Here is a 24,052-nt window from a genome sequence, read left to right as displayed (position 1 = left end):
TCAGCAGAGGCAAATGATTTTATCAAAGAAAGGTGGGGAAAACATACTATCATCTTCACTGATGCAGCAAGAAGACGCGACGGAAGCTACGGAGCGGCCTTCGTGGTCCCAGAGATGGGAATAAGAGAACTCTTTCCACTCGGAAATATAGAGTCAACGGAGGAGGGAGAATTGACAGCCATTCTTATGGCAACGAAGTGGGTGGAGCAAAACGTCACTGATATGGCCGTAATAATGTCTGACTGAAGACCAGCCTTAGGAAAAATATCATCAATCACAGTGAGCCAGACATCCACAACCGCAAGATGCATCCAAAACATATGGAAAGAAGTAAATGGCAGAGGCAGTCACCTAGAATTTGCATGGATCAAAGGCCACTCAAGCATTAGAGGCAACGAAGAGGCGGACCGGGCAGCAAAAATGGCAGCTGGATTACCAGTAATCATGAGCATCAGACCATCGGTAGATACCCAAAAAAGCAGGTTAGACGAGCACGCCAAGAAAACGTGGCAGAGGCAGTGGTCATCGCCGAAAACCTCCGTCGGCAAGTTCTACATAAAACACTCCCCAACTGCGCTTTTCCGCCCAGCTTTCTTTGGGGAATTGAGAGCAGAACAATTGTCTCTCTCCAGAATTCGCCTTGACAAGCTCAACCTTAATTACAAGCTATTTAAGGAAAATCTTCACCCGACGGGCCTTTGCGACACGTGTAAGAAGTACGAAAACACCGAACATGCACTGATGGAGTGCCCGCGCTACGGAGAAGAAAGAAAAAAAATGTACAAAAGTGTAAACCAGAAAACCCAAGAAGAAATATCTTTGTCCACCCTCCTAAAATTCCAAACCAAAGAAACCCGGAGAGCAGTCCTATTCTTCTTCAAGAAAACAGGTTTGCTGAATCGGAGCAGCAAAGAATAAGAGAACCTCCTGTCAAAATCCTGGCGAGAATAGGCCACACAGCCTGATGTTCGCCAGTTAAAAAACCAACTCAACCAACCAACCAATATTTCGCAATGGCTACATTTCACACTATCTCTCGTTCTAAGGCTAATTACAATCCTTTCTTTTAGGCGCCCCATTCAGGATGATAGATGGGACGAAGGCAAAATTTGGCAGCTGCTCATCCCCACCGGGAACTTATCACCGACGGACCCTACTCTATTAGTTAATTGGTTTCATGTTTTTTTTTCAACCTATTTTAAACAACCCCACTAACATTTATTTTGTGATTTTGTGATTACAGGTGTCGACGCAATCAAGAGGCTTGTCTCCGACGGCATTCTCCCTCATCGCAACTGTTCTTTGTGTAATCAAACTATGGCATTACATCAATCTACAGGATACGTCGATGGTTGCTACTGGAAATGCACCTATCGCAACCCAAAGAACAAACGCCCCTGCAAGGGTTCGACTTCGTCCGTGCGCACCGGTACGTTGTACGAACGATCCAGGCTTTCGATCCCGGAACTGGTAATATTACATGAAATCAATTTTTTAATGAACTATTTATTTAACTCTTTCATTTTTTCTGTGTTTCTAGACGTTTTTCTTTTTGTGCTTCTTCGTGAATTCTCAGAGCTACTCCCAGATGAAAGAGAAGATGAAGATAGCCAACAACGAGACAATCGGTCGACGGACGAAATATCTCCGAGAAGTAGTTTTCCATCTCGTCTTCGGCCTTTCTGCCCAATTCACCCAGATTGGTGGGGTTGGAAAGACCGTCGAGATTGACGAATCCTTGTTCGGCAAAAAACATAAGCATAATAAAATTTTAATTAACGTTTTTTTTACACATTAACTAACTCGTGCATTTTAATTTGTACATGCAGGCAAATATCGACGCGGGAACTACAAAAAAGGCGAGTGGGTGTTTGGTGGTGTGGAACGTGGGACGAATCGCTGCTTCCTGGTGATAGTGCCCGACCGGAAACGAAAAACGTTGCTTGCCATCATCAAGCAATACATCGCGCCTGGCACAACTATTATTTCGGACGAATGGAGGGCATACAAGTGTCTTGGGTAATTAAACCTTTCTTTCAATTATTTGTCGTATCGTATAGTTTATACCAATATTGTAACGGACGATCGACGTCAGAGCCGTTTATTTGGAAATCAAAGAGAATTGACTACAGAGTAAACTAAGAATAAGGGAAACAAGGTTTAAACAAGTTTTACACATAAGAATAACTAAGACGGAAGGAACCCAGATTCAGCCGAGTGGTCTTCTTTTATACCATCGTTGGGCGTTTTCTCCTGTTCTAGGGATTTAAGTAATTGGGTGATAACCTTCCTGTGACATTTAATAATCATCAGTTTATCTAACTCTCGGGAGTTAACCATGAGATAAATTCTATAGGTTGCATAACCCTACGTCAGCTGTGCGTTACATCCCCCCTCTCAGACTGCAACTCGTCCCGATTGCAATACAATTTTAGCACAGCTCAAAATAACTATGTTATTTTCTAGTTATTTGAGAGAAACATTCATATTGGGGTTATTTTAGGGAATTTCCTATTTCTATTGATAACATTTGGAACATTTAGTCTAAAAATTTTTCAAAAAGAACATTTTAACAATAGAATTTCTAATTCTATATCGAAAGAAATATTTTTCTTTTAATTTTCCTATGCCTATACTATAGGAACATTCAAAATGGGAATCGGAATATAAAGTTTAAGAAGCAAGAAGAGGGAGAGAAAAAAAAAATTTTGCTGACGTATGAAGAACATTTTACAGCTGCTCTTCAACTTCCTCTTCGTGTTTTTTCAGTCGACTTTCGAGTTCATTCACTCGTTTAGTCAGATTTGACAGAACAACTTTGTTTTGTCGTCTGCTAAGAAATAGTGCTTTTGCCAGGCTGAGAAACAGTGTGGCTATAGCAGCGATAATTTCGAAGGGATACCGGACGTTGATTGTACGTTCGGTGTTCTTTCTTTCTTTTTCTTCTTCTTCTATTATCCGTAAATGTTGCCCCATAAGAGTAACGCGGCTTTGTATTGAGGTCTTGCTTGTTGCCTGAGGCCTATTTTTCCATTTTCTCATTTCTGGCTCTGCCGTTTCCATATTCCGCGTTTCATACTCTTGTGGAATGAGGTCTGCATTTTCCAATTCGGATAGCGGCGGTAGTGTAACGTTGTTCAACGAATGTTTGACGTTCTTCTTGAAGCTTGCTTGAAAAATCCAATCTTCTGTGTATGCCGTACATGTTGTTGGAACTTCAAACACGTCAAAAGGTTCACGTTTAATCACTGTGTTAGTTTTTCCTCTGCTGTTTGGACAAGTTATGGTGATTGTCATTTCTTGTGCTGAGGTGTATCCCCATCTTCGGTGTCCCAGGTATACAGTTTGTTGTCCGGTCCATGGAGATAATTTTGTTGAACATTGTACGCGGCTTCTTTTCTCATCTTTTAGAAACAATGCCATTGCGCAGCTTGGTTCCCTATGCCTTTTGTTTATTGCTTTGCTGATAGGGCAAATCGATGTGGTTGTCATCATGCAGCGATGTGCTTCGTGTGTTGACAATTCGGTAAACGCTTGTCTATCGTTTGCCACAGCTAAGAATGCCGGTAACGGATGAAACTGTGCCCCTTGGGTGGTGTTTTTCGTTGGTCTTGGCAAGCTTATTACCTCGTATAGTGTGAATCCAAATGGGAACTCGAACACAGGTAAGTGAATGAAAATTCTTCAATTGTCTTCAATTGCTGCCACAGCTACTTTTGCGTCTTTATAAACTTGCCAGGTGTCTCCCATTTGAATAGAAGGGCTCAATGACCATCCAGATGGCAAAATTGCTTTTATTTCCTTTAACACTGCTTGGATTTGCATAGGTGGGAAAAGTAGTGCTGGAAGTCTTTCCATTGCCATTGTTGCTAGGCCGACCGCAAAATCTTCAATCGATTCGTCCAGCCATGCCAAGGCTGACTTGATTTAACGAAAGGTGTTTTCAATGGCTGCTCTGGCTATTTCATGTTTTTCAACTTCTTGGGTAATTCCATCAATTTTGTGATCTGTTTTCCACGCCTCACGTTCTAGTTTTTCAAAAGCGTTTTGCAGTTCTTCAACGGCGTTCGACGTTGCTTTTGTTTCCCAAAGCGTCTCGTTGATTAGTGACGCGTGCACTTCCAATGCGTGAGCGATTGAAGTGGTTTCTGTTGATAACTTTTCAACATGATTGTTGACGTGTTCTAGATCTTCTTCAGTTGACACCCCAAAGAGCCAATTGAGAACTTTTCCTCCTCCATCGATTAGGCCTCTTTTCTTACGGGTACTGCCTATATTTACTGCTTGTTTTAGTTCTCTAAGTCTTTCTTGACTCTTTTTCAGGTTTTTTAATTCTGCTCGTGCTCGTTCCTCGACCTCTTCTTTTATCCGTTTTTTTAACCCGTCGTTTGGACCTTCGTATCTGAAGTTCAGAGTGTTGACCTTTCTTCCTAATACATCATGTAGAGTTTTAATGACGGTTTCTAAAGGATTGAATGTGAAGTCGGTGACGACTACCCACTCAGAGTCTGAAATGGCTATCTCTCCTTCAGATTTGAAGATAACGCCTTGATAGGCGAGTATCTCTTTGGAAGTTGTTGGTCCTGACATCACGGAAAGCAGCAGCATCAAAGGTAGGGTCAACATCACTGTTTTTCTTTGAGCTATGCGAGCAGATCTTCGTATGCCTGCGTTTTCTGCTCTTGCCATTTGCACGGTTTCTTGTCTTCCTTGTCTTGTTGGCGGTACGGTTGGTACGTCAGTATTTATTTCTGCAGTTTCTGACTGTGTACCATTTTCCTCTGAGGGCCTTGTATTTGTTTCTTCTGATTGTTCTTGATCTTGAGCATTGGCAGATGCTTCTTTTTCTGGCCCCTTATTTTGATTTTCTTGCAAATCTTCAGAAGGCACTGGATTTTTGGTACATTTGCAACACTAGTCATGTCAATGAATGGTTTCATTCGTTCGACATGCACAATTTCTGTTTTTGGTGATTTGCCTAATCGAAGCTCGTAGTTGCTTTGCGTTGTTTGCCTCACCACTGTATAGGGTCCAAACCAACGATGTAGAAGTTTCTCTGACTTGCTCACTTTTCTAATGGGTTTGTAGACCAGTACCTCCTCATTTGGTAGGTACATGGTTGCTTCTCTACGATTTTCATCGTAGATTTCTTTTGTTTTTGTTGTACTGCGGCAGCTCTGGCTTGTACTTCTAGTCGAGCCTGCTGCAGACGTTGAATTGCCTATTCCGATGAATCACGATTTTCAGGTGGTATTGGGTTTGGGTCTGCATTCAACGTAACGTCTATCGGAAGTACAGCTTCTCTTCCGTAGACCAAGTAGAATGGAGTTTTTCCCGTAGTTTCGTGCCGGGTTGTGTTGTAGGCGAATGTTACGAATGGTAACGACTCGTCCCAATCACGATGGTCAGCACTCACGTACATTGACAACATGTCTGCCAATGTATGGTTTAAACGTTCCACTAGTCCGTTGGCTTGCGCACGATAAGCTGTCGTGGTACGATGATTCGTTTCGAGCGCCTGTATCACTTTTTGTGTCACTTCTGCAGTAAAACAGCGGCCTTGATCTGTTGTTAATTGACGTGGTGATCCATGTCTTAACAAAATACTTTTCACTAGGAAATCAGCTATTTCGTTTGCGTCAGCAGTCGGAAGTGATTTCGTTTCGGCCCATTTTGTTACGTAATCGACTGCCACGATAATTTGCTTGTTCCCTTTCCCTGATAGTGGGAACGGGCCTAGGATATCCAATCCTAGTCTCTCGAACGGGCTTTCAGTTCTTTTTACTTCCATAAATCCTGCGGGTCGCTGGTACACAGTTTGCGAGATTGGCAATCTCGACAACTACGCACAAATTCACTTACGTCTTCGGCCATTGCCCACCAATGATAACGAGCACGTACTTTCGCTAAAGTACGCGTTAATCCTAGGTGACCTGCGGTAATGTCATGATGGCACGAACGCATAACTTCCTCTTTAAACGACTGTGTTACACACAATTTTAAAAGACGTCCGTCGTCCACGATCTTCTCATAGAACAGCAAGTCATCTTTAATTCGATAGCGTCCCGACACTTTTCCTTTTTTGATGGCGGCAAACGCTTCACTCCATTCTTCTTGTTGAGCGCGCTGGAATTCTTTCTTAGTGTCCTGGTCGATGCTTAACGCGGCCAGAATGTATGTTAAACCCTCGTCTGAACTTTTTACGACATTCACGGGGTAGCGTGATAGCGCATCTGCGTCTGTGTGCAATCTTCCGTTGCCATGCACGATTCTTAGGAGAAACTCCTGTAGTTGAAGACTCCAGCGTGCTAAACGTCCTGCCAAATCCTTTTTGCTGAGTAGCCAGCACAGGGCGTGGTGATCGGTTACTACGATGGTTTCAATTCCTCAGATGTAAATTCGAAACTTCTTCACTGCCCAGACCAACGCAAGGCATTCTTTTTCCGTTATGGAATAGTTATTTTCACTTTTTGCCAAGAGGCGGCTTGCATAGGCCAGAGGTCTTTCTACGTTGTCCACTCTTTGTAGCAGCACTGCCCCAAGACCGTAATCACACGCATCTGGGTGAATTTCGAAAGGCTTTTTGAAATCGGGATAAGCTAGTGTAGCGGCTTTCACTAACGCTTGCTTTAATGTCTTGAAGCTTTCTTCTTGCGGCACTTCCCACACGAAGCTTCCTCCCTTCTTGAACATGTCTGTCAGGGGCTTAACTACGTGAGCGAATTGAGTAATAAACCGTCTGTAATAGGAACACAATCCTATAAAACTGCGAACGCACTTCAGCTGTTCAGCCGGTTTCTGTAACGAACTTGGTGACGGGAAGTTTTCTATAGCTTTTAGTTTTTCTGGGTCAGGGCGAAGGCCTTCTCCGTTAATCACATGGCCTAAAGCCTTCACTTCTTGGGCGGCAAACTGACCCTTCACTAGTTTAATCTTTAGTCCTGCGTTATGCAGTGCTGTTAGCACTTATCGAATGCGCACTAGATGTTCGTTTGCACTTCCCGCGTAGATGATGATGTCGTCTAGGTAGACTAAGCAAATCGTCCACCTTAGACCTGACAACACTAGATCCATCATCCTCTGGAAGGTGCCTGGGGCTGATGCCAATCCAAACGGCATTACCAGAAACTGGTAAAGGCCATCTGGTGTTACGAACGCCGTTTTAGCTTTGTGTTCCTCATGCATGGGTACTTGCCAATACCCACTCTCCAGGTCCATTGTAGAGAAGATGCAGGCATTGCCCATCCGGGACAATGTCTCTTCAATTCTTGGTAATGGGTACACATCCTTTACCGAAATAGCATTTAGACGACGGTAGTCAACACAAAATTTCCAGCTGCCGTCCTTTTTCTTTACCAGAACCACTGGCGCTGCCCAAGGGCTGTTGGATGGTTCGATCACTTGTTTCTCCAGCATTTCTTCTACTTGTTTTTGTATGATGGACCTTTCCTTCCATGCGCTTTTATAAGGAACTTGATGTACCGGTGCTGACATTCCAGTGTGAATCTCGTGTTCAGCTACCTTACACATCCCAAGTCCGCTATTTTTCAGCGCAAAACAGGAACTGAACTCTAGTAGGACATCTACTAATTCTTCCGTTTCTTGTTGTGGGAAGTTCTCTGCTATTTGTGCTCGAAAAGCTTGACGTGGAATCAACTCCATTTCTCTTTGCGTAACGTTTTCTTCCTTCAGTACAAGGATTGCTTCATCTTTTTCGTGGTGCTCTTCGGTCTTTTCTGTCTGCTCCCGTTCGTCCACAGCTACGATCGGTGAGTTTATAGGCTCTATTTGTCCAAGTACTGTCCCTTCTTGAATATAAGTCTGATGGTTGTTTAAGTTAACCATCAGCACCTGTCCCAACGGTTGTACGGTTGACACCAAAACTTTTCCTGACGTTACACCCTTCACTCTAGCTAGATGTTCTGATGGTTCTATCATTCCGGTGCTTTCTTGCAAACTAGCCGGTTCAATTTCCACTGACACAATTGTTCTTGGAGGTAACATTTTTCCAGTTTTTGTAATCAGCTTTTGTGTGGACGTCACTTCTTCTTCTTCGATGATGTTGATGGGCATTCTTCCCAACATCAAGTCTGGTCCATTACCATCGTAATTTATCTCCAATCTGTGGAATTGTTTCAGGAAGTCATTTCCTAGCAGTAATTCAATGTTTTTCATGGCAAGGACAATTACTTTTCCTTTGGCCTTCATTCCCCGAGGTTCCACTTCTATCTCGATGGCTCCCATTGGAAGTACCTTTTGTCCACTGGCTGTCACAACAGAGGGTACTTTGCAGGAAACCCATTTTGCTTGTAACTTCTCTCGCAGGCTTGGTGATACTACAGATAATACAGCTCCTGTATCGATGACAGCTTTAAGCTCCATCCCTTGAGAAACAACTTCTTCAGTAATCAGCTTGGCCGGTTGGATAATGAGTATGGTAGATTGTTTATCTTCCTCTTCATCTGTCGACACTATTCCGACCGATGCTGGTTCGTCTTGTTGTTCATTTCGTGGAACTTTTCTTTCGTCTCTTTTGGCTGGTCTTCTTTCGTCTCCTTTAGGAAAATCTGGCTTTTTATTCTCTTGCTTTAGATCGGTTCGACAAACGCGTGCGATGTGTCCTGCCTTTCCACAACGATGGCAAATCGGTTTTCCATCTGTCATGCGCGATGGCTTAGGCCTATCCTTTCCAGCCCAAGGCTTGCTAGGCTTAGAAGTTCGTCTCATCTCTTCTATTTCTGCCTTCAATTCTAATACAAGATCTCGAAGATCATCTTTTCTTTCTTCTTTGGGTGGTGGTCTTCTCCCATCAGGGCCAAGCATGCTCACTACCCAATCTGGTCGAGCAGCAACTTCCAAAGCTTCAGTATGAAGCTTTAGCGCTGCCAAAAATTCTTGAGTCGTCGCCGGGTTGACGACCCACATTTTTTCCAACAAAGTAGCTTTCAATCCTTTGAATAGGTAATCTACTTTTGCCTCTTCTGTCATTCTTGGATCTACTTTGCGGCACAAATCGATGATGTCATAAAAATAGTCTTCCCCTGGTTCATCGATTCCTTGCTTCCGCTGTCGAAGTTTTGCTTCTTGATAACGGGTGTAGTGCTGCGGTTGAAATTCACTAAGAAATTTCGTTCGCAAGCCTACCACAGCGGTAGCAGCTTGGACTCCTGCCGCTGCGGCAACTGCTGGCGTATCCTCCCATTGGGTAAAGTTCCCAGCCAAGAGGAACCATTTTCTAGCAGTTCCTTCTAGGGACATTCCGAAGTTTTCTCGTTACTCATCGTCCCCCCACCGGTTGTGCGCTGCAACACTTGCGTAACGCACTTCCAACCAATCTGTAGCGTCTTCATTTTTCTTCCCGCAGAAGATCGGCGGCTCTCTGTATTTAAATTTCGGAATAAGCTGCCGTTGAGCCATGGCTTCGGGAGATGGTTCTCGTGAAACTTCAAAATTTTCACCTTCGTCTCCTGATTCTGCAACCGATGACGAGCGAGGACGAGGAACGAGATGAGACTGTTGGGGCTTCTTCTATCCCTTCTTCGAATGATTCGAACCTGTCTTGTTCAGGTGGATAGATGGAAGTACGTCTTTCTACCGTCACTTCCTCATACGATTTGTCTTCTTCGACAATCGCTTTTCCCCAAAACCACTGTCCCTTACTTTCTTTTGAAGCACAAGTTTTTGAAATCCGCACCGTGGTGTTGATTTTGTACTTGAGCTTCCGATCGGGTTCAAAGATTCCGCTCCAGAACTTTGGACGGAATGGCCGATCTCTTTAGCCGTTCTACTCTCCTTCTCGACGCCTTCCTTCGTTGACTCCTTTGGTCTCGCTCCTGTTTCACTGTTCTTACCGCGTCCCTTCAGTTCACTGACGGGTGACGCTTCTAATCCCTTAATTCGCTTACTTTGCCTAGTTTCACTAGGATTCATCTATCCCTAACAATTTTCAAAATTTTTACGGGCCCTACGGTAGGCTCTAATTAACAAGGAGAAGCAAAAGACCACTTATTCGTGAATCTCAAAAAAAATAGACAAGAAACTTGGTCAGGCCTGTGGTCCTATGCCCAAGCAATTTAAGGTAGTTATACCAGCTGGTCACACTTTCCAAGGACCTCTCAACAGTACCTGCCTCCGAGTCTCTTTCTTTACGCTAGATTCACGGATCTAGAACTTCAGCTTCATCAGAACTTGGTCTTACCTTGCTTTACCAAAAAGGCCTACCCTGCATCTCCACCATGTAACGGACGATCGACGTCAGAGCCGTTTATTTGGAAATCAAAGAGAATTGACTACAGAGTAAACTAAGAATAAGGGAAACAAAGTTTAAACAAGTTTGACACATAAGAATAACTAAGACGGAAGGAACCCAGATCCAGCCGAGTGGTCTTCTTTTATACCATCGTTGGGCGTTTTCTCCTGTTCTAGGGATTTAAGTAATTGGGTGATAACCTTCCTGTGACATTAAAAATCGTCAGTTTATCTCACTCTCGGGAGTTAACCATGAGATAAATTCTATAGGTTGCATAACCCTACGTCAGCTGTGCGTTACAATATTGATCTAATTTTTTGTTTGCATTTTTTTCTTACAGAACACATGGTTATATCCACCTCACCGTTAACCATTCCAAGCACTTCAAAGACCCTATCACCGGCGCTCACACCAACACCGTCGAGGGAATGTGGGCGCACGCCAAGCGCACCCTCATCAAGGGAGGCACGCCGGGGAATCATCTCTTCACGTGCTTGGCCCTCTTCATGATGAAGCGAATGTTACTTAATACTTTTTTTCCCATTATTACTTTTTTTTTTTTTTTCATTATTACCTATTTTGGTTTACTGTTTTTTGTATTGTTTTTAATAAATTTGTTGACTTTTTTTTACAGTTAGCCATCACGAAGAAGTCGAGGAACATTTTAAAAATGTGGCATTATACTAATGAAATAATAGCTAGATTTTTATTTGGCTATTATTTGTGAATGGTTTGTTGCTCATCCCCTTGTAGCAGATGAATTTCTGGCAACAAATAAAATTCTTTGGCTAAAAGAGACGAGCCACTTACAAAAAATAGTAAAATAAAAATAAACCAGATAGAACTGGGACTAGAAAAAAAAATGGGAAATGAAAAAATAAATACGGTACCCACTGCTAGAAAGAAAGGGGTGAAATCTAAATTATAGTTATGAAAACTTAATCATAAACGCGAAGAAGATGGTTTCTCAATAAGACCCTGCAGCCGCAGTAGACCAACTTGGACACAAATGAGATTTTCACATTTGTGGAAAACGCACAACGCAGGATGTTTTACTGCTCTATTGAATAACAAGGATGTAAGTAAAAAAAATTTTTAAGCATGAATTTTATCTTGTGTTTATTATTGCTAAACGTCAAGTTACGAAAAGGCCCTGTAATATCAAGAATAAAAAATTTTCAATAGAAAAAGACTAATTGTTATTCTTATTAGTAGTATAATTATCTTATTAGCAGTGTTGTCGAAATCTATTGCGATTTAAATCATTTTTTCATGATTTTAATTTTGATTTAAATTATTTTTAAATTTTGCGATTTTCGATATGATTTATGCGAAAATGAATCGTTTTTTTAAATCAAAATCACCGTTATCCTGATACCGTATCAGGTTCAGACCTATCTGATCCTTGCCTTTTTTTCAGTGATAGCACCCTTTTACACAATATTTCCATTAAATAAACGAAAATTTCAAAAATAATTACATTACATTTGTATTCATACAACGAAAAAAAAATGTGAAAATAAACGTAAAACACAATTGTTATATATTTGGCGAAGTATTTGAAAAAAAAGCATGTTTATATTTTGAAAAATTTTGTTCTTCGACACCAGTAGAACGCGCTGAAGTCCATTCCAAGTTGGAAAAAAGGAGGTAGGGAGTGCGTCAAAACGGGCCAGGATAAAATGCGGACCGCGGACTGCGGACAGGAGAAACTGAGGACTTTCCCCTGCGGACTGGCCCAAAATTTTTTACAGCAGTCCGCAGTTTCTCCACAGGGCAGCTGTCCGCAGTACGCGTATTATACGGGGATACAGCATTCCATACAGATATGTGTGTAAGGCCAAAAATCGGAAAGTAAAGTCTTCATGTCATAATAGTATTGAACACTAAAACTTCATAATATATATTGCAGAAAAATTTAACATTAGTTTTTCACAGGCATTGAATTTACTCTAGTCAAGACAGATCAACCTCATTTTTGTCACGCATTGGCTTTTGTTCGATAACTGTTGCTTTTAAAAAATATGTATGCATGCAACAATTCCAATGAAAAAAAAATAAAAATGCGCACAGCTCTTAGCAGTTGACCATTTTATTTATTTCTTCCTTCAGGCCAAATCCATTATATTCTATTTTCTTTTACGCACAAAGCATAACTAAGAATTTGAATTAGACAACCGTAGCGTATGTAAGTCGTTCTTCAGTAGGCAGCAGTGTGGTACCAAACTTTGCAAAGAATGGTACCCCAAGGAATGTCTTCCAAAAAAACAGCATTATGCCTTTCAGGAGTCTTAAAAAACCCCTTGGAAATGCCCCAAATGCCTTTAAGTTTATTACATGTTTTATTTGCCCATGTGATATAAACTGTCCTTTACTTTCATATTTTGAATAATACATATGTTGACTTTTAAATACTTTTTTTAGTTTGAAATTAAAAATTTTATATGGGAATGGAGTTCGCAGATACCAGTCCGCAGTTTATCATGCCCGTTCCGCACATTCAATCGCTCCGTGTACGAAACGATCCGCATTTTATCCCAAAGTCCACGAAAAATCAGTCAAAAATTTCGGGCCAGTCCGCAGGTGAAAGTCCGCAGTTTCTCCTGTCCGCAGTTCGCGGTCCACGTCTGCATTTTATCCTGATCCCGTCAAAACGATTGAACGGCCGAGATAGGGAACCTTCAGGCTTGAACTATTACATTCAGTGGGCTATCCTATGCTTGCAACAAGGTTTCTGAGACGGCGTCTTAACGTGTAGATGATAAATACGCCAATGCTAAAAGATAGGGCCTTCCAAAGAATCAATTTTTTTCCGGTCTTTTAACGATTCAATACTTCACCATCTAGCCAACACATACTCCACATTTAATCCGTAAACAGTTTACGTGTTACTACGTATTATTACTATAAAATATATAATACGTATTATTCCTATATATTACGTCCCATATATTATATATATCCTTATATATTTACATCCTATATATCCTATATGATACGTATAATATGTATTAATAACTTAACGTTATCCGTAAAAATATAAATATGGAATAGACAAATTTTACAGAAATGGATAGCCCTCATCAAGACGTATCCATTTCTGTTAAATTATCGCTTTAAAAGGATCTACTTGAGTAGTAAACCGATTGGCTGTTTTTTGTGTAGGTCGGTGCACCGACCTGTCCTAAAAATGGCTATTCGGTTTACCATTCGAGTAATTTTTTTAAAACAATTATTTTACAAAAATGGATAGAGGTTATCAAGAGCTATCCATTTCGTCAATTTTTTTAAAAATTTAACTAATTCTTTTCCCGATTATGACTTATATTGGGGCAGGAAATTCCCTGAGACCCGTCAAACCACACCGACCTACACAAAAAATAGCCAATCGGTTTAGTGATATAGATTGCCCATTTTTTATTCCACAACAAATGTGGGTAGTGGAAGCCGCTGTTATTGAAAAACTGTGCCCTTCGTTATAATAATTAATTAATTAATTATAATGGGCAATCTATTTCACATTTAACTAGTTTTTCTACATACTGTCGTTTGTCTTTTTCATCAAGTCCTTGTGCATAGTCACTTAATTCACAGATTGTTATTATGGGCTCCCTTATCAGCCCGCCAGTTTCCTCTACAACATCCATTTGTCTGCTACAGAAAGTAAACACGTCTACAAAAAAATTAATAATAAATAAAGTACAGTCTATATCGAGGTCAAATAAAAATTACAAGATTACCTGATAACGAAGGAATTTCGTAATCCAATTATGAATGGAACGGAAGATAATTTCAATGGAAAAAATTAAAACTAAAACTACAACGGGCGAAACTCCGTAAGCCGCCATGCAAGAACTGTTACTAGTTCGTGTCCAATTTTTTTTTCACAATTTCATCGAACTGGCAACTTCGGACGTTAGCCAACTCTAGTATGTGTTGGCTAGATGGTGAAGTATTGAATCGTTAAAAGACCGGAAAAGAATCGATTCTTTGGAAGGCCCTATCCTTTAGCATTGGCGTATTTATCGTCTGCACGTTAAGACGCCGTCTCAGAGACCTTGTTGTGACGCGCCCCTTGTTGCAAAGTTTCGAAAATTTGACGATTACTGTTAGATATCGATAATGGCTGGAAAAAATGTAAATATTTACCAACACACTGTTTTATCTAACGAGTAGGTTATGGTAAACCGTACAAGTCAGAAGAGAAACTCATTTTTCGTCTCATCCTTGATTTGGACAGAAATGCAAGACGATGGGCATGTACTGTTTTGTTGTCAAAGATGCTGGACACCGTTGAAACTAGACACGGGTTTTAGTTGCTCGTTGGATGAACACACCATCGCAGAATTATCTTTGCCAGCTGTTCGTACACCTGAACTAGATTACACATCACAAGCTTCAAGTTTAGATAACTATGTTCCTAGTCGTCAAGATTACTTGTCCACTCATCAAGGTTTTACATTTGTTGGTCATAATATTGTGAGAACTGCTGGAAATACCAATAATGTTGGGCATCTTAGTCATTTTGTAAAAAAATCAGCTAGATTGTTTGATCTGGTTTCTAGCACCTCAGACATTGATCATCCTCTTTGTGAAGACTGTTCAGACTCACTTTTAATACTTCTGGAAGAACAGCTTTTTCAAAGGTATTTTCATTTATCAGTCTATAGTGATAACATAATGTTACCTGATATTTATTCAATCTTATAGTGAAGAAGAATGTCAAGAATATAAGCAATTTCTTACCAAGATCACCAAAGAAACTGAAGATGAGAATTCAATAAGTCTGGACATAATAGAAAAAGAACTTAAATCTTTGCAAAATGAAGAGCTGGAATTGAAATCTGAACTAAGTGAACTAGTTCATAAACATGAAATAGTCAGTAAAGAAATTGAAACTGAAAGTGAAGAGGAAAACAATGTGAAACAAGAGGAAGATAAATTTTGGAAGTCCTACAGTGTTCACCGCAACCAACAGTTTCAAGTACTTGATGAACAGCTAAGCCTTGAGTGCCAGTTGAAATTCACTCGGTCAAATTTAGACCGTCTAAAGCAAACAAATGCGTTTAATGCTGCATTTCATTTGTGGCATGTTGGACACTTTGGCACCATAAACGGTTTGAGAATGGGTCGATTGCCGTCTGTTCCAGTTGACTGGACCGAGATTAATGCTGCCTGGGGCCAAGTGACTATTCTTCTGTCGGCGTTGGCACGAAAAGTTAACCTTGTTTTTCAACGTTATAAATTGTTGCCGTTTGGTAGCCAATCCTGTATTGAAGATCTTGTGGAAAATAAGGTGTACCCCTTGTACGGATCAGGAGGATTTCGATTCCTGTGGGATGCAAAATTTGATTCTGGAATGTGTGCATTTCTTGATTGTTTGCAACAGTTCCAACAGAAAGTTGAAGGGGCGCAACAATCTGAGAATGATACACGGCGCCTTAATTTTCAATTTCCTTACAGGTGAATTAGTATTTTTAAATAGACCAAGCTTAGTACTGTTGGTTTAATTGGGACGTTTTTGAACAATCTTGTCTGCATTAAGGATGGAACGCGGTCGCATCGAAGATCGTGCAACTCGTCAATGGTATTCCATCAAGATTCAATTCAATTCCGAAGAGCAGTGGACCAAGGCGCTGAAATTCATGTTAACAAATTTGAAGTGGGGAGTGGCCTGGGTTGCTGCGCAGAATTCGTTACCAGAACTTTTATAATTGATTCTCCTGAAAATTTTCTGTTTCAATCAACCAAAACCATACAAAACGAAATAAACTATGCTGGTTAGGTTTATGTTTTTAACTTTTCAGTTAAAATATCACTTTCGTTGAACATCCTTTATAAAGCTAGGTTAAGACTACATCTATTTTTTCTACGCTTTATGTATGATGCACTTTTACGTTTTTTTTTTTTTTTTTTTTTTACATAATTTTTCTTCGTTTTCATACGTTTAAAAAATACATAACATTTTTGGTCGATTGTTGAGCGAAATATAGTTATAACAAATTAACAATGGCTTACTACCGGAAGATACTGGCGCGACACACGGAAAGTGTGTGTCTTTTTTTGTTTCAGCTTCGCGCTAGTATCTTCCTGTAGGAAGTCGAGTCTCGGGGAATCGGGACCGAGCCGTATTAACACAAAAGTAGACGAAGTCTCGTCAGAGTTTTGACTACTTCAGTTGTTTGTTTTTTTGGAGATTGAAACTTTTTTTGTTGACGTTTACGTTTTGTTGGCAACTGTTTTTCTTGTTAGCCAGGTAAAGCGTACAATAGACAAAAAGCTTGCGTAAGATTAAGGCGGGTCTCATTTTTACTCTCATTTTGAAATGCAGTCCGATAGAGTGTCTCAACTTGACTATTGTGGGTGGCAAACTGTGGAGCGCCCAAGTTTTAGCAAACTGATTCTTAACTGCTTAAAAAACAGAGTTTATCGAAGTTGTATGCGAATTTGTATTTTCGAAAAAAAAATTCGGCTAAAATCAGAACTCAAAACGAATCCAAATAACGAGTGGAATAAGACAAAATTTATAACGAATAAGGAACAGAAAATCAGTTTTTCTTTAATCTTATTCAAATTTTTTTTGTTCGGAAAGATTTAGTCGACAGAGCACTGTTCATAAATATGTTCGTAACTTTGACTGCTGCAACAAATTTGGTATTTTGAGACAGTGTAACCATAGATGTGTGTAAGTATACAGATGTATTACATGGTATATAATTAATGAGCTCAGTGGTTTATTTGTCACTAAAAAGAATCCATATTAACCTCGTCCGTAGAACAATAATATATCCGAGAACACGTATGGTATAGAGCACTACATAGTTCTTGAATGGTAGTCATGCATCTTTGGGCTAATTGCTGAACGGAAAGATAGTTCGTGAGCGTTATAGTCATACCAACACGGTAAAATAAGCGAATAGCATTTTCCTTTGATATGAACAAGTTACGAATCAAAAGGGTTTGCCAGTGCCTCTACAGGGAGATGAAAGAATTGGGCAAAGGCGGAAAGATAGTGTCTATTGTTAGATCATGCTCTTCACTTAAATGTTTATTGCGTTAGGTACCTTTTGGCTCTTTCACTTTGCGTACATAGAGCGCTGGCTAGAACTAAGTTCTGCACTGGGCCCGTCGTTTTTATTGAAAGTCCATTCACCCAGTTACTGTCCCCCTTCGGTAGTTACTTCAGGAATACGACCCTTTTCGCTTTTGTCCCTGATGGACTCTAAGCGGATTTGTAGGACTCTTTGCAGCAAAAATGGCCTCGTGTTTATAGCCAGTACTGCTTCTACTCGTCGTCTGTGAGAAGCCTGGGAGTTAATTTGTTGCTAATATATTTGTGAAAGCCTTGTTACTACAAGTGATTTGACTTAATTACATGGCGCCGGTTGCCGTCATGAAAGGCTGAGCTACGTTGTTGGAAACAGTGACCGTTTTGTATTCTGCACCTTCCAGCACTTCCAATAAAACTTAATGGTTACGCTCAGTGTCTGAAACGTGAATAGATATTATGTATGTAGTAATGCCCATAGAAACTGTTACCAAAAATTCGATTTGATGAACAATTTATGCTTGAAACATCATGAATCGATGTATGAATCACTCAAATTGATTTGTAAAGAGGTTGATGCATTCTTCCTTGACTTAATGACGTACTTTCTAACGAGTAGACTGGTATAATGCTTGGTTGTTAACATGTATTAGAAAGGATCAGGTTCCCGTTAGCCCAAGCTTAATTCGACAGCGTTTACGAAAACGACTTAGGACCCTTAAAAGCCCGCCGTAAGTTATAAAGAGAGTCGATTCATACAGCTTAGACGTGATTGGAAGTAGATATGTAGTGCATCGCTTGTCTTTATCTGAGGGAAAATAAAAGGAAACTTTGGGGGAAATAAAATCGGGCTATTGCGCAACTACTCGTAATGATATTGTCGTACAGTAGGCACAAATGTGAATGCGTAGTCAGACAACTGCTGTCTATTCGAAGAGTTGGGGGTAGCATCACACAATCCGCCTCATTAAGGGCGGCTTTCCCGGCGCAAGGGACGTAGCATTAGCCAATCGAGTTAACAAATTGACAACCTTTTGGCGATCAAATGCGGATAGAGGCAATTAAAGTTATTTTTGCTGTCTCCGTTGCTGTTCTGGTTTCTTCCTAAAAGCATTTAAAGTATTTCATTATGTATTTCAAAGTTGGTTGCAAGATCCTGTGGGCGTTCTCTGTACTTAAGGCAAATGGAAAGATAATTAACGCGGTGAATTTGTTAGCCATTGTGCGCACTGGGTGAGTAGAACGATGGCGACAGAGATAGTAGAGGCCGTGTGTAAAATAAAATACTTGCGCGTTTGATGCCAAAAGATTTAAAAAACTGAGATTTCAGCTGCAGATTATTTTGCAACTTAACTTTGATTGAAAGACGAATGAGTCAATGTAGCTATAGTCTTTAATATATACTTAGTAGTTAGCTTGCAGTGAAGAAGATTTCATCGGTAAGCATCGTTTTTTTTCTTTCAAACATTAATTCTCCGCTCTTTATGAAAAGCTATAGTGCTAAGTCAATCCCTCTTTACATTATACATTCCACAAAATGCTCTTATCTACATACAAATCTATAAAGTCTACAGATTGGTTAACAAACAATAGAAATGCTGAGGAGGACAATTCTGGTTTGAAATCACCGTTTTAATGGGAATTTAACATTTCACGTTCTGTTTCGTAGAAGCTTTAAAATCAACTGAAACAACCCTCCACGTCCCCCCACCCCCCACCAAAAAAAAAAAGGTTTTGGTCAAAGAAGATTTCGGCCGAAGATGTCAGAATCCTTTTATATACGTAACTCATTTATTTATCTAACATAAAACCATAGATGGAAAACAAGGAAAGCTAAAATATGAGCATGGCGTCAATTCTGCATAGCCTTGTGCTAATTTATATCAGTCGCTTAGTTGTGTGTTGAAGAGTAGCATTGGTTTTTGCACAAGCAAGGAGGTGCAGTTTTAGATGTTCCTAAAATTTAGATGTTGTCTGCTATAGGTTAGTTACCATTCCTCTGAATCTGGTTTTTGAAACAAACTGAAAAATGAACGAGCACAGTACACCTACATAAACTTGTAAGCGTTAAAAAGTCTAAACACGGCGGTTAACGAATGCAAAATATTACACGAATAGGCTACCTTATTTAAACGTGTGAAATATAAGGTAGGTCTTACATAAATAACCTGAACCGTGAGGTGTGTCCTAGGGGTCAATTTGACGCCCCCATCGATCTTTTGAAAAAGTTTTTATTTCGTCAGCAGTCCAATTCGGAAGCATTCAAGACTGGAAGTGAATATATGAGCGAAGTCACGTGGCCAACACCAGCTGAACGCTTTCTGACGAACATCAGCGTGTTTCTTTCCCTCCCACCCTTCGTCCGTCGCCTCCTCTCTTTGCAGCATTTCTGTTCGAGCCTGTCCCAGCCCTATTTTTCATTATTCCCAGGGCCTGCAACTTAATCAGCAGAGGACGCTGTCCCTGCATTCCCTAGACTAAGTGCCATCTTATTGGAAACTGGTGGTTGTATACACGTAAGAACGTGCGTCTAAATGACTGGCATAATTTGCTTTTGATCAGAATTGATCCGATTTCTAACAACGTTGCTGTATTGGACCATTGCTTTCCGCGTTCCCCTAGTATCTCATTATCTCCCCTCTTCTACCAATTAGACCTTCCCTGCCGCTAGTACGCTGCTCCGTGATGTGCTCTTACTGGTGTTTACGTTTATAAAAAAAAAGTTTCCCGTCAATGCTTCATCAGATGACTTTTGTCCACTTCGCTTCAGATATCACGACACCGCACTAGAGCCAACATAATATCCGTCAATCACGGCGAGCTCAATTAAATGTCACTTATTCCAGTTGACAACATGTACTGCAGCTTGGATAACCAAAATCAATCAACACATTTTCGCTTATACTAAAGGCTTCAGTAAGTGAAAGACCAAATATGATCTTGCAATGCTAGTATAGTAGTATGACCAATTTTTTTTTCATTATCTCGTAATTCCTTCACGTTTAAGTAGTAAGTCAATAGGAAAAATGTATTCGTATAAACAGTCTGCTTGGCATTTTTGTTAAATTGATCACCAATAGTTTTTTTTTTTTCTACCAATGTTGTTTTGCCACTGTGATTAAATAATGGTACAAATTTTCTTTAATTCCACGTCTCTATGGTTGGCGTCATTGTTTAGAAAAGATATACCTAAAATTTGCTTACGTAGTTCCGTAGCTGTTTTGACATATTCAGAAGTTGTTAGAGATGAATTTTAAGTAAATGAAATTTTCCAAAATGAGCTATGGATCTTATTATATTTCTGATGAGTATGATTTCAATTTTACATAACATTTCAAGATGAAAGTAGGAGAACAAAGTTTAAAGTTACACTTAAACCATAAAATCAAAAAAATTATGTATCATCACTCATAACGTCAACATCATCTTCGAGTAGGCTGTCGGAGCATTCGGACTCGGACGATATGTCGTTGGACTGTAACGCACCGCGAAAGGATAGATCGGCCGGACCATCTACAAACAAAAGTAGTTAAAATTAATAATATGGCAAGCTACATATAATTTGCGACTTTAGCTCTAACGTTTACAGTTTTATGTTGACCTTTTTGTTAACGGACGATGGCATTTTAAATTTTTACATGTACCGTACCGTAACGGCACATAGACTGCTGGCTTGTATTGAACACGGAAGGTCAAACGTTCTTCTCCCCAAAGAAACGAATAATTTTTACATCAAACAGTGCAGAGGCACGTCGGAAGTAATCAATTCAAATGTGTCGTATGCTGAGAAGACAAAAGAGAAACCCATATTTGAAAAGCGAAGCAGGAACGGTTTAAACCGAAAAGTTATGGAAGAACGACTAAATGTAGACTAATAAAGCTCAAGAAGATGGAAAAGGGATAAAGTTGCGTAAATTGTATCAAAGTATGCTGAATGATTTCAGTATTTAAAAAAACACATAGAAAAGAAAGCGTTGCAAAATGTGCTTAGAGAAAAAAAAATTTCTGATGCATTTTCAGAGAATTCCGTAGGCATCAATATTTTGTTTGAAAATTCAGTAGAAAAGGAACCGTAACATGTAACAAGAGTTTACCTTGCACAGAATGATCTAGTTGGCCACTTGACGATGTGGTATTGCACCCATGTTTTTTGTCCTCGTGTCTACGTAACTGTTTTTTGTGCTTCATTCTTCGATTCTGGAACCATGTTTTAACTTGTGTTTCGCTGAGGTGCAATGCGTGAGCCAATTCAACACGTTCAGGAGTCGACAAATAGCGTTGTTTTTCAAAACGCCGCTCCAGTCCATGTAGCTGGTGATCGGAAAACACCGTGCGAGCTTTCCGCCTGCGTCCGTGTTTAGCTCCCGCATCGGCAGCCAGTAGAGCCGTTAAAGGCAACCCTGATCGCAGAATTATGCATTACTATAATCCGTAAAACAGCACACTTATAACTAGAAATCCAAAACTTGTAATGAACAACAATGCTATTTCAATATAATTTTTCCAATAAAAGAAGTCTGCAGAAGCAAAATACCTGTGGCTTGAAAGAACAGAGGAGCGGGATGTTGCGCATCCACCTTGTTACAGCGTTGATTGTTGAGGTTAAAGGTGGTCGGAGGAGCGGGGCAGAGGAAAGCGGCTGCCAAAGCATTTGGAAAGAAGGTGTAATCTGAAGCGTTATTGGAAATATTGGCCTGCTGCTGCTGTAACCCACTGTTTCCTCCATTGGACAACAGCATCTCGTAACACCGGTTACTAATTTCAGACGCACTATTAGACGACGGGTGCCTGTGGAATGTGGTATCTCTACTTACAGGTACTTCTCCAAATGACTGCTAGATTTGTAGAAAGATTTAGATAGTGACTATTTCTAACTTCATCTTAAATTATTCGAAGAATTGTAGAACCGTTATTGAACCTTCTAATATATTGACTCAATCTTACCTTAGGGCGTTGAAAAAGAATATCCTCTATCAAAAATGATGTCTTCGGCTTTGATGTGTGATTAACTGATTCGCGGGATTCCATCGTTAGGAAAACGTTTTTGAAAATGGTGCACCCGGATGTCTTTTAGGCAACCGCCGTGACGAGGTTGCTAGCGTCAATAACATCTGTGATAAAAGTGCTCGATGATGTGCTTGTCGAAGAGAAATCGTTTGGCACAGAGCTAATGCACATAAGTTGCGTGTAGGAAAAGAATGGAGAAACAAAGAAGGTGGAACATTGTAACGAAAGTCGTGTAAAGCACAACCAATCCGGATGTCCGATCGATTCACGTACAAGCCAATCCTTCAGCGAGAAGAAGCTGATTGGTGACTTTATTCTTCTTTTCTCGTGTCGGACCTCAACCAGGAAAATCAGCTATGGTTTCACGCCTGCGCATGAATCAATACTTGTGGGGAAGAGCATAGGGGGTATTTTGCCAAACTTAGCGATCTCCCCACGCAACCAGCGAAGCGCGTTGCACCCGTGTTTCTGTTTACTCTGCCTATTGTTGAGGACAAGTGATGGCCAGGTCACAAAGGTAATTGTCATTTCAAATTCTTTGAAAATATCGCTGCACGGCGTTTACAAAGAAAACAGATGGAATACAGTTTCTTTTTTACCCAGCTATCGGTTTTTTGTGTATTTGCCAAATAACGGAATTGTTGTTAGTTAAACAACGTGCCCACCCTCCACTATTTAAGGAACAGGTCTCGGTTCTCCAAAAATTCGAAAAGGTATCATTTTTTTCCACCTTAGTTATAATACAAACAAACCTGTTTTGATCCATTGTAAGTCACATCTCATAATGCGGACTGTACGATATTAGAAGGAACATTTGCCGTACAAGTGAGCAAAACAGATCAACCTGCTTAAAGAAGGATAGGAAGGGCAAAGTGAGAACGTGAATGGCGAAGCTGACGAGATGCTTTACCAAGAGAATCAGCAAAGAGGATGAAAAGGTTCAGGTGCTGGGTATAGATAGTCTGCTTGACAATGGTACTCATGGTACCGGTATCACTGTCTTGGCAGCCTACGCGCCTCTAACCATTCCGAAATAGTGACGTCCGTTCTGAAATGCAGGCCACCATTTCCGCTACTAGAACGTAGGCAACGCGAGTCTGGCGGAATACCGTCACCGTTTACTATACCTTTGCTGATTATCGAAAGGTGATAACGTATTTTTTTTTCCATCACGTGAACAAGAGCACAGAAGAATGTCGTTACAATAATGTCGTGTTGCAGTCCTATTTTACCCGCGTATATATCTATCTTGTATAGTTAATGGCAACACGAATGTAGCTGTTATCTTTTCGTAATCGCATATTATTGATTTGAAAGCTCGTTATGCATACATTGCGAGTTGACGAGGCATCAGCCCGTCAAGTGGGTAACAAAATGAGTATCCGTGCCCAGATCAATGGAAGATGACAAGGATAACTGTATACTGAAATGGCCCCATTAGAGCTTTCATTCCTTTCTACTTACTGCTTATCAATGGGACAAAAAGATGACTAAGATCCAGAAATACCCAGACAATTGTCGTCATCTTTGTTCGTGGATCATAACTAATGGCAAACTATACTGCACAATACGTTTATCCGTGCCCTATCACTGTAATCATTTACAGTAGATCAGCTGCTCTTTTGTTTACATGTATACATACCATTTTTGAATGGTGCCGAATGTGAAAGCGAAATTCACCGAGATGAAAAGAATCAAAGAACGGAGTTGATGCACTCGATTTTCTTTTTCTTTGCTTTCAGCCTTCA

General features: G+C 40.4%; 2 protein-coding genes, 1 long non-coding RNA gene and 1 pseudogene across 5 annotated transcripts; 2 read left to right on the top strand and 2 right to left on the bottom strand.

The window, feature by feature from the left end:
- The first annotated feature begins 1,013 nt into the window (after positions 1 to 1,013).
- On the top strand, positions 1,014 to 10,778 carry LOC116933413 (annotated as a pseudogene).
- A 1,405-nt stretch (positions 10,779 to 12,183) lies between these two features.
- On the bottom strand, positions 12,184 to 14,051 carry LOC123475225. The gene is made up of 2 exons (XR_006650009.1): positions 13,990 to 14,051; positions 12,184 to 13,922 (listed from the first exon to the last, which is right to left on the bottom strand). It is a non-coding gene; the product is annotated as an uncharacterized LOC123475225 (long non-coding RNA).
- A 212-nt stretch (positions 14,052 to 14,263) lies between these two features.
- LOC116929885 (beclin-1-like protein) lies at positions 14,264 to 16,039 on the top strand. 2 transcript variants are annotated; one of them, XM_032937236.2, is made up of 4 exons: positions 14,264 to 14,421; positions 14,490 to 14,895; positions 14,960 to 15,712; positions 15,795 to 16,039. In XM_032937236.2, the coding sequence occupies exons 2-4, from the start codon at positions 14,492 to 14,494 to the stop codon at positions 15,961 to 15,963; spliced, it is 1,326 nt and encodes a 441-aa protein (XP_032793127.1). In that variant the 5' UTR covers positions 14,264 to 14,421; positions 14,490 to 14,491; the 3' UTR covers positions 15,964 to 16,039. The 2 variants fall into 2 exon arrangements, with proteins under 2 accessions (XP_032793127.1, XP_032793126.1); XM_032937235.2 differs by having other exon boundaries at positions 14,285 to 14,895.
- A 4,559-nt stretch (positions 16,040 to 20,598) lies between these two features.
- On the bottom strand, positions 20,599 to 23,530 carry LOC116929627 (brain-specific homeobox protein homolog). 2 transcript variants are annotated; one of them, XM_032936901.2, is made up of 4 exons: positions 22,242 to 23,530; positions 21,832 to 22,129; positions 21,392 to 21,697; positions 20,599 to 20,810 (listed from the first exon to the last, which is right to left on the bottom strand). In XM_032936901.2, the coding sequence occupies exons 1-4, from the start codon at positions 22,323 to 22,325 to the stop codon at positions 20,692 to 20,694; spliced, it is 807 nt and encodes a 268-aa protein (XP_032792792.1). In that variant the 5' UTR covers positions 22,326 to 23,530; the 3' UTR covers positions 20,599 to 20,691. The 2 variants fall into 2 exon arrangements, with proteins under 2 accessions (XP_032792792.1, XP_032792790.1); XM_032936899.2 differs by having other exon boundaries at positions 21,832 to 22,132; positions 22,242 to 23,529.
- Between the last annotated feature and the right edge of the window lie 522 nt (positions 23,531 to 24,052).

Source organism: Daphnia magna, linkage group LG8 (assembly GCF_020631705.1).
Source record: "Daphnia magna isolate NIES linkage group LG8, ASM2063170v1.1, whole genome shotgun sequence".
Lineage (NCBI taxonomy): Eukaryota > Metazoa > Arthropoda > Branchiopoda > Diplostraca > Daphniidae > Daphnia > Daphnia magna.
The sequence above is the reverse complement of the archived record's forward strand: the minus strand, read 5'-3'. Positions and strand labels throughout refer to the sequence as shown.

What these genes read in the sequence shown, in the direction of transcription:
- LOC116929885 (XM_032937235.2), top strand. Translation starts at nt 14,429, where the DNA reads ATGGTAAACCGTACAAGTCAGAAGAGAAACTCATTTTTCGTCTCATCC. An exon ending in GAAGAACAGCTTTTTCAAAG is followed by an intron (nt 14,896 to 14,959) that starts GTATTTTCATTT and finishes TCAATCTTATAG; the next exon opens with TGAAGAAGAATGTCAAGAAT. An exon ending in AATTTTCAATTTCCTTACAG is followed by an intron (nt 15,713 to 15,794) that starts GTGAATTAGTAT and finishes GTCTGCATTAAG; the next exon opens with GATGGAACGCGGTCGCATCG.
- LOC116929627 (XM_032936899.2), bottom strand. Translation starts at nt 22,325, where the DNA reads ATGGAATCCCGCGAATCAGTTAATCACACATCAAAGCCGAAGACATCA. An exon ending in TTCTTTTTCAACGCCCTAAG is followed by an intron (nt 22,133 to 22,241) that starts GTAAGATTGAGT and finishes CTACAAATCTAG; the next exon opens with CAGTCATTTGGAGAAGTACC. An exon ending in TCTGTTCTTTCAAGCCACAG is followed by an intron (nt 21,698 to 21,831) that starts GTATTTTGCTTC and finishes TTCTGCGATCAG; the next exon opens with GGTTGCCTTTAACGGCTCTA.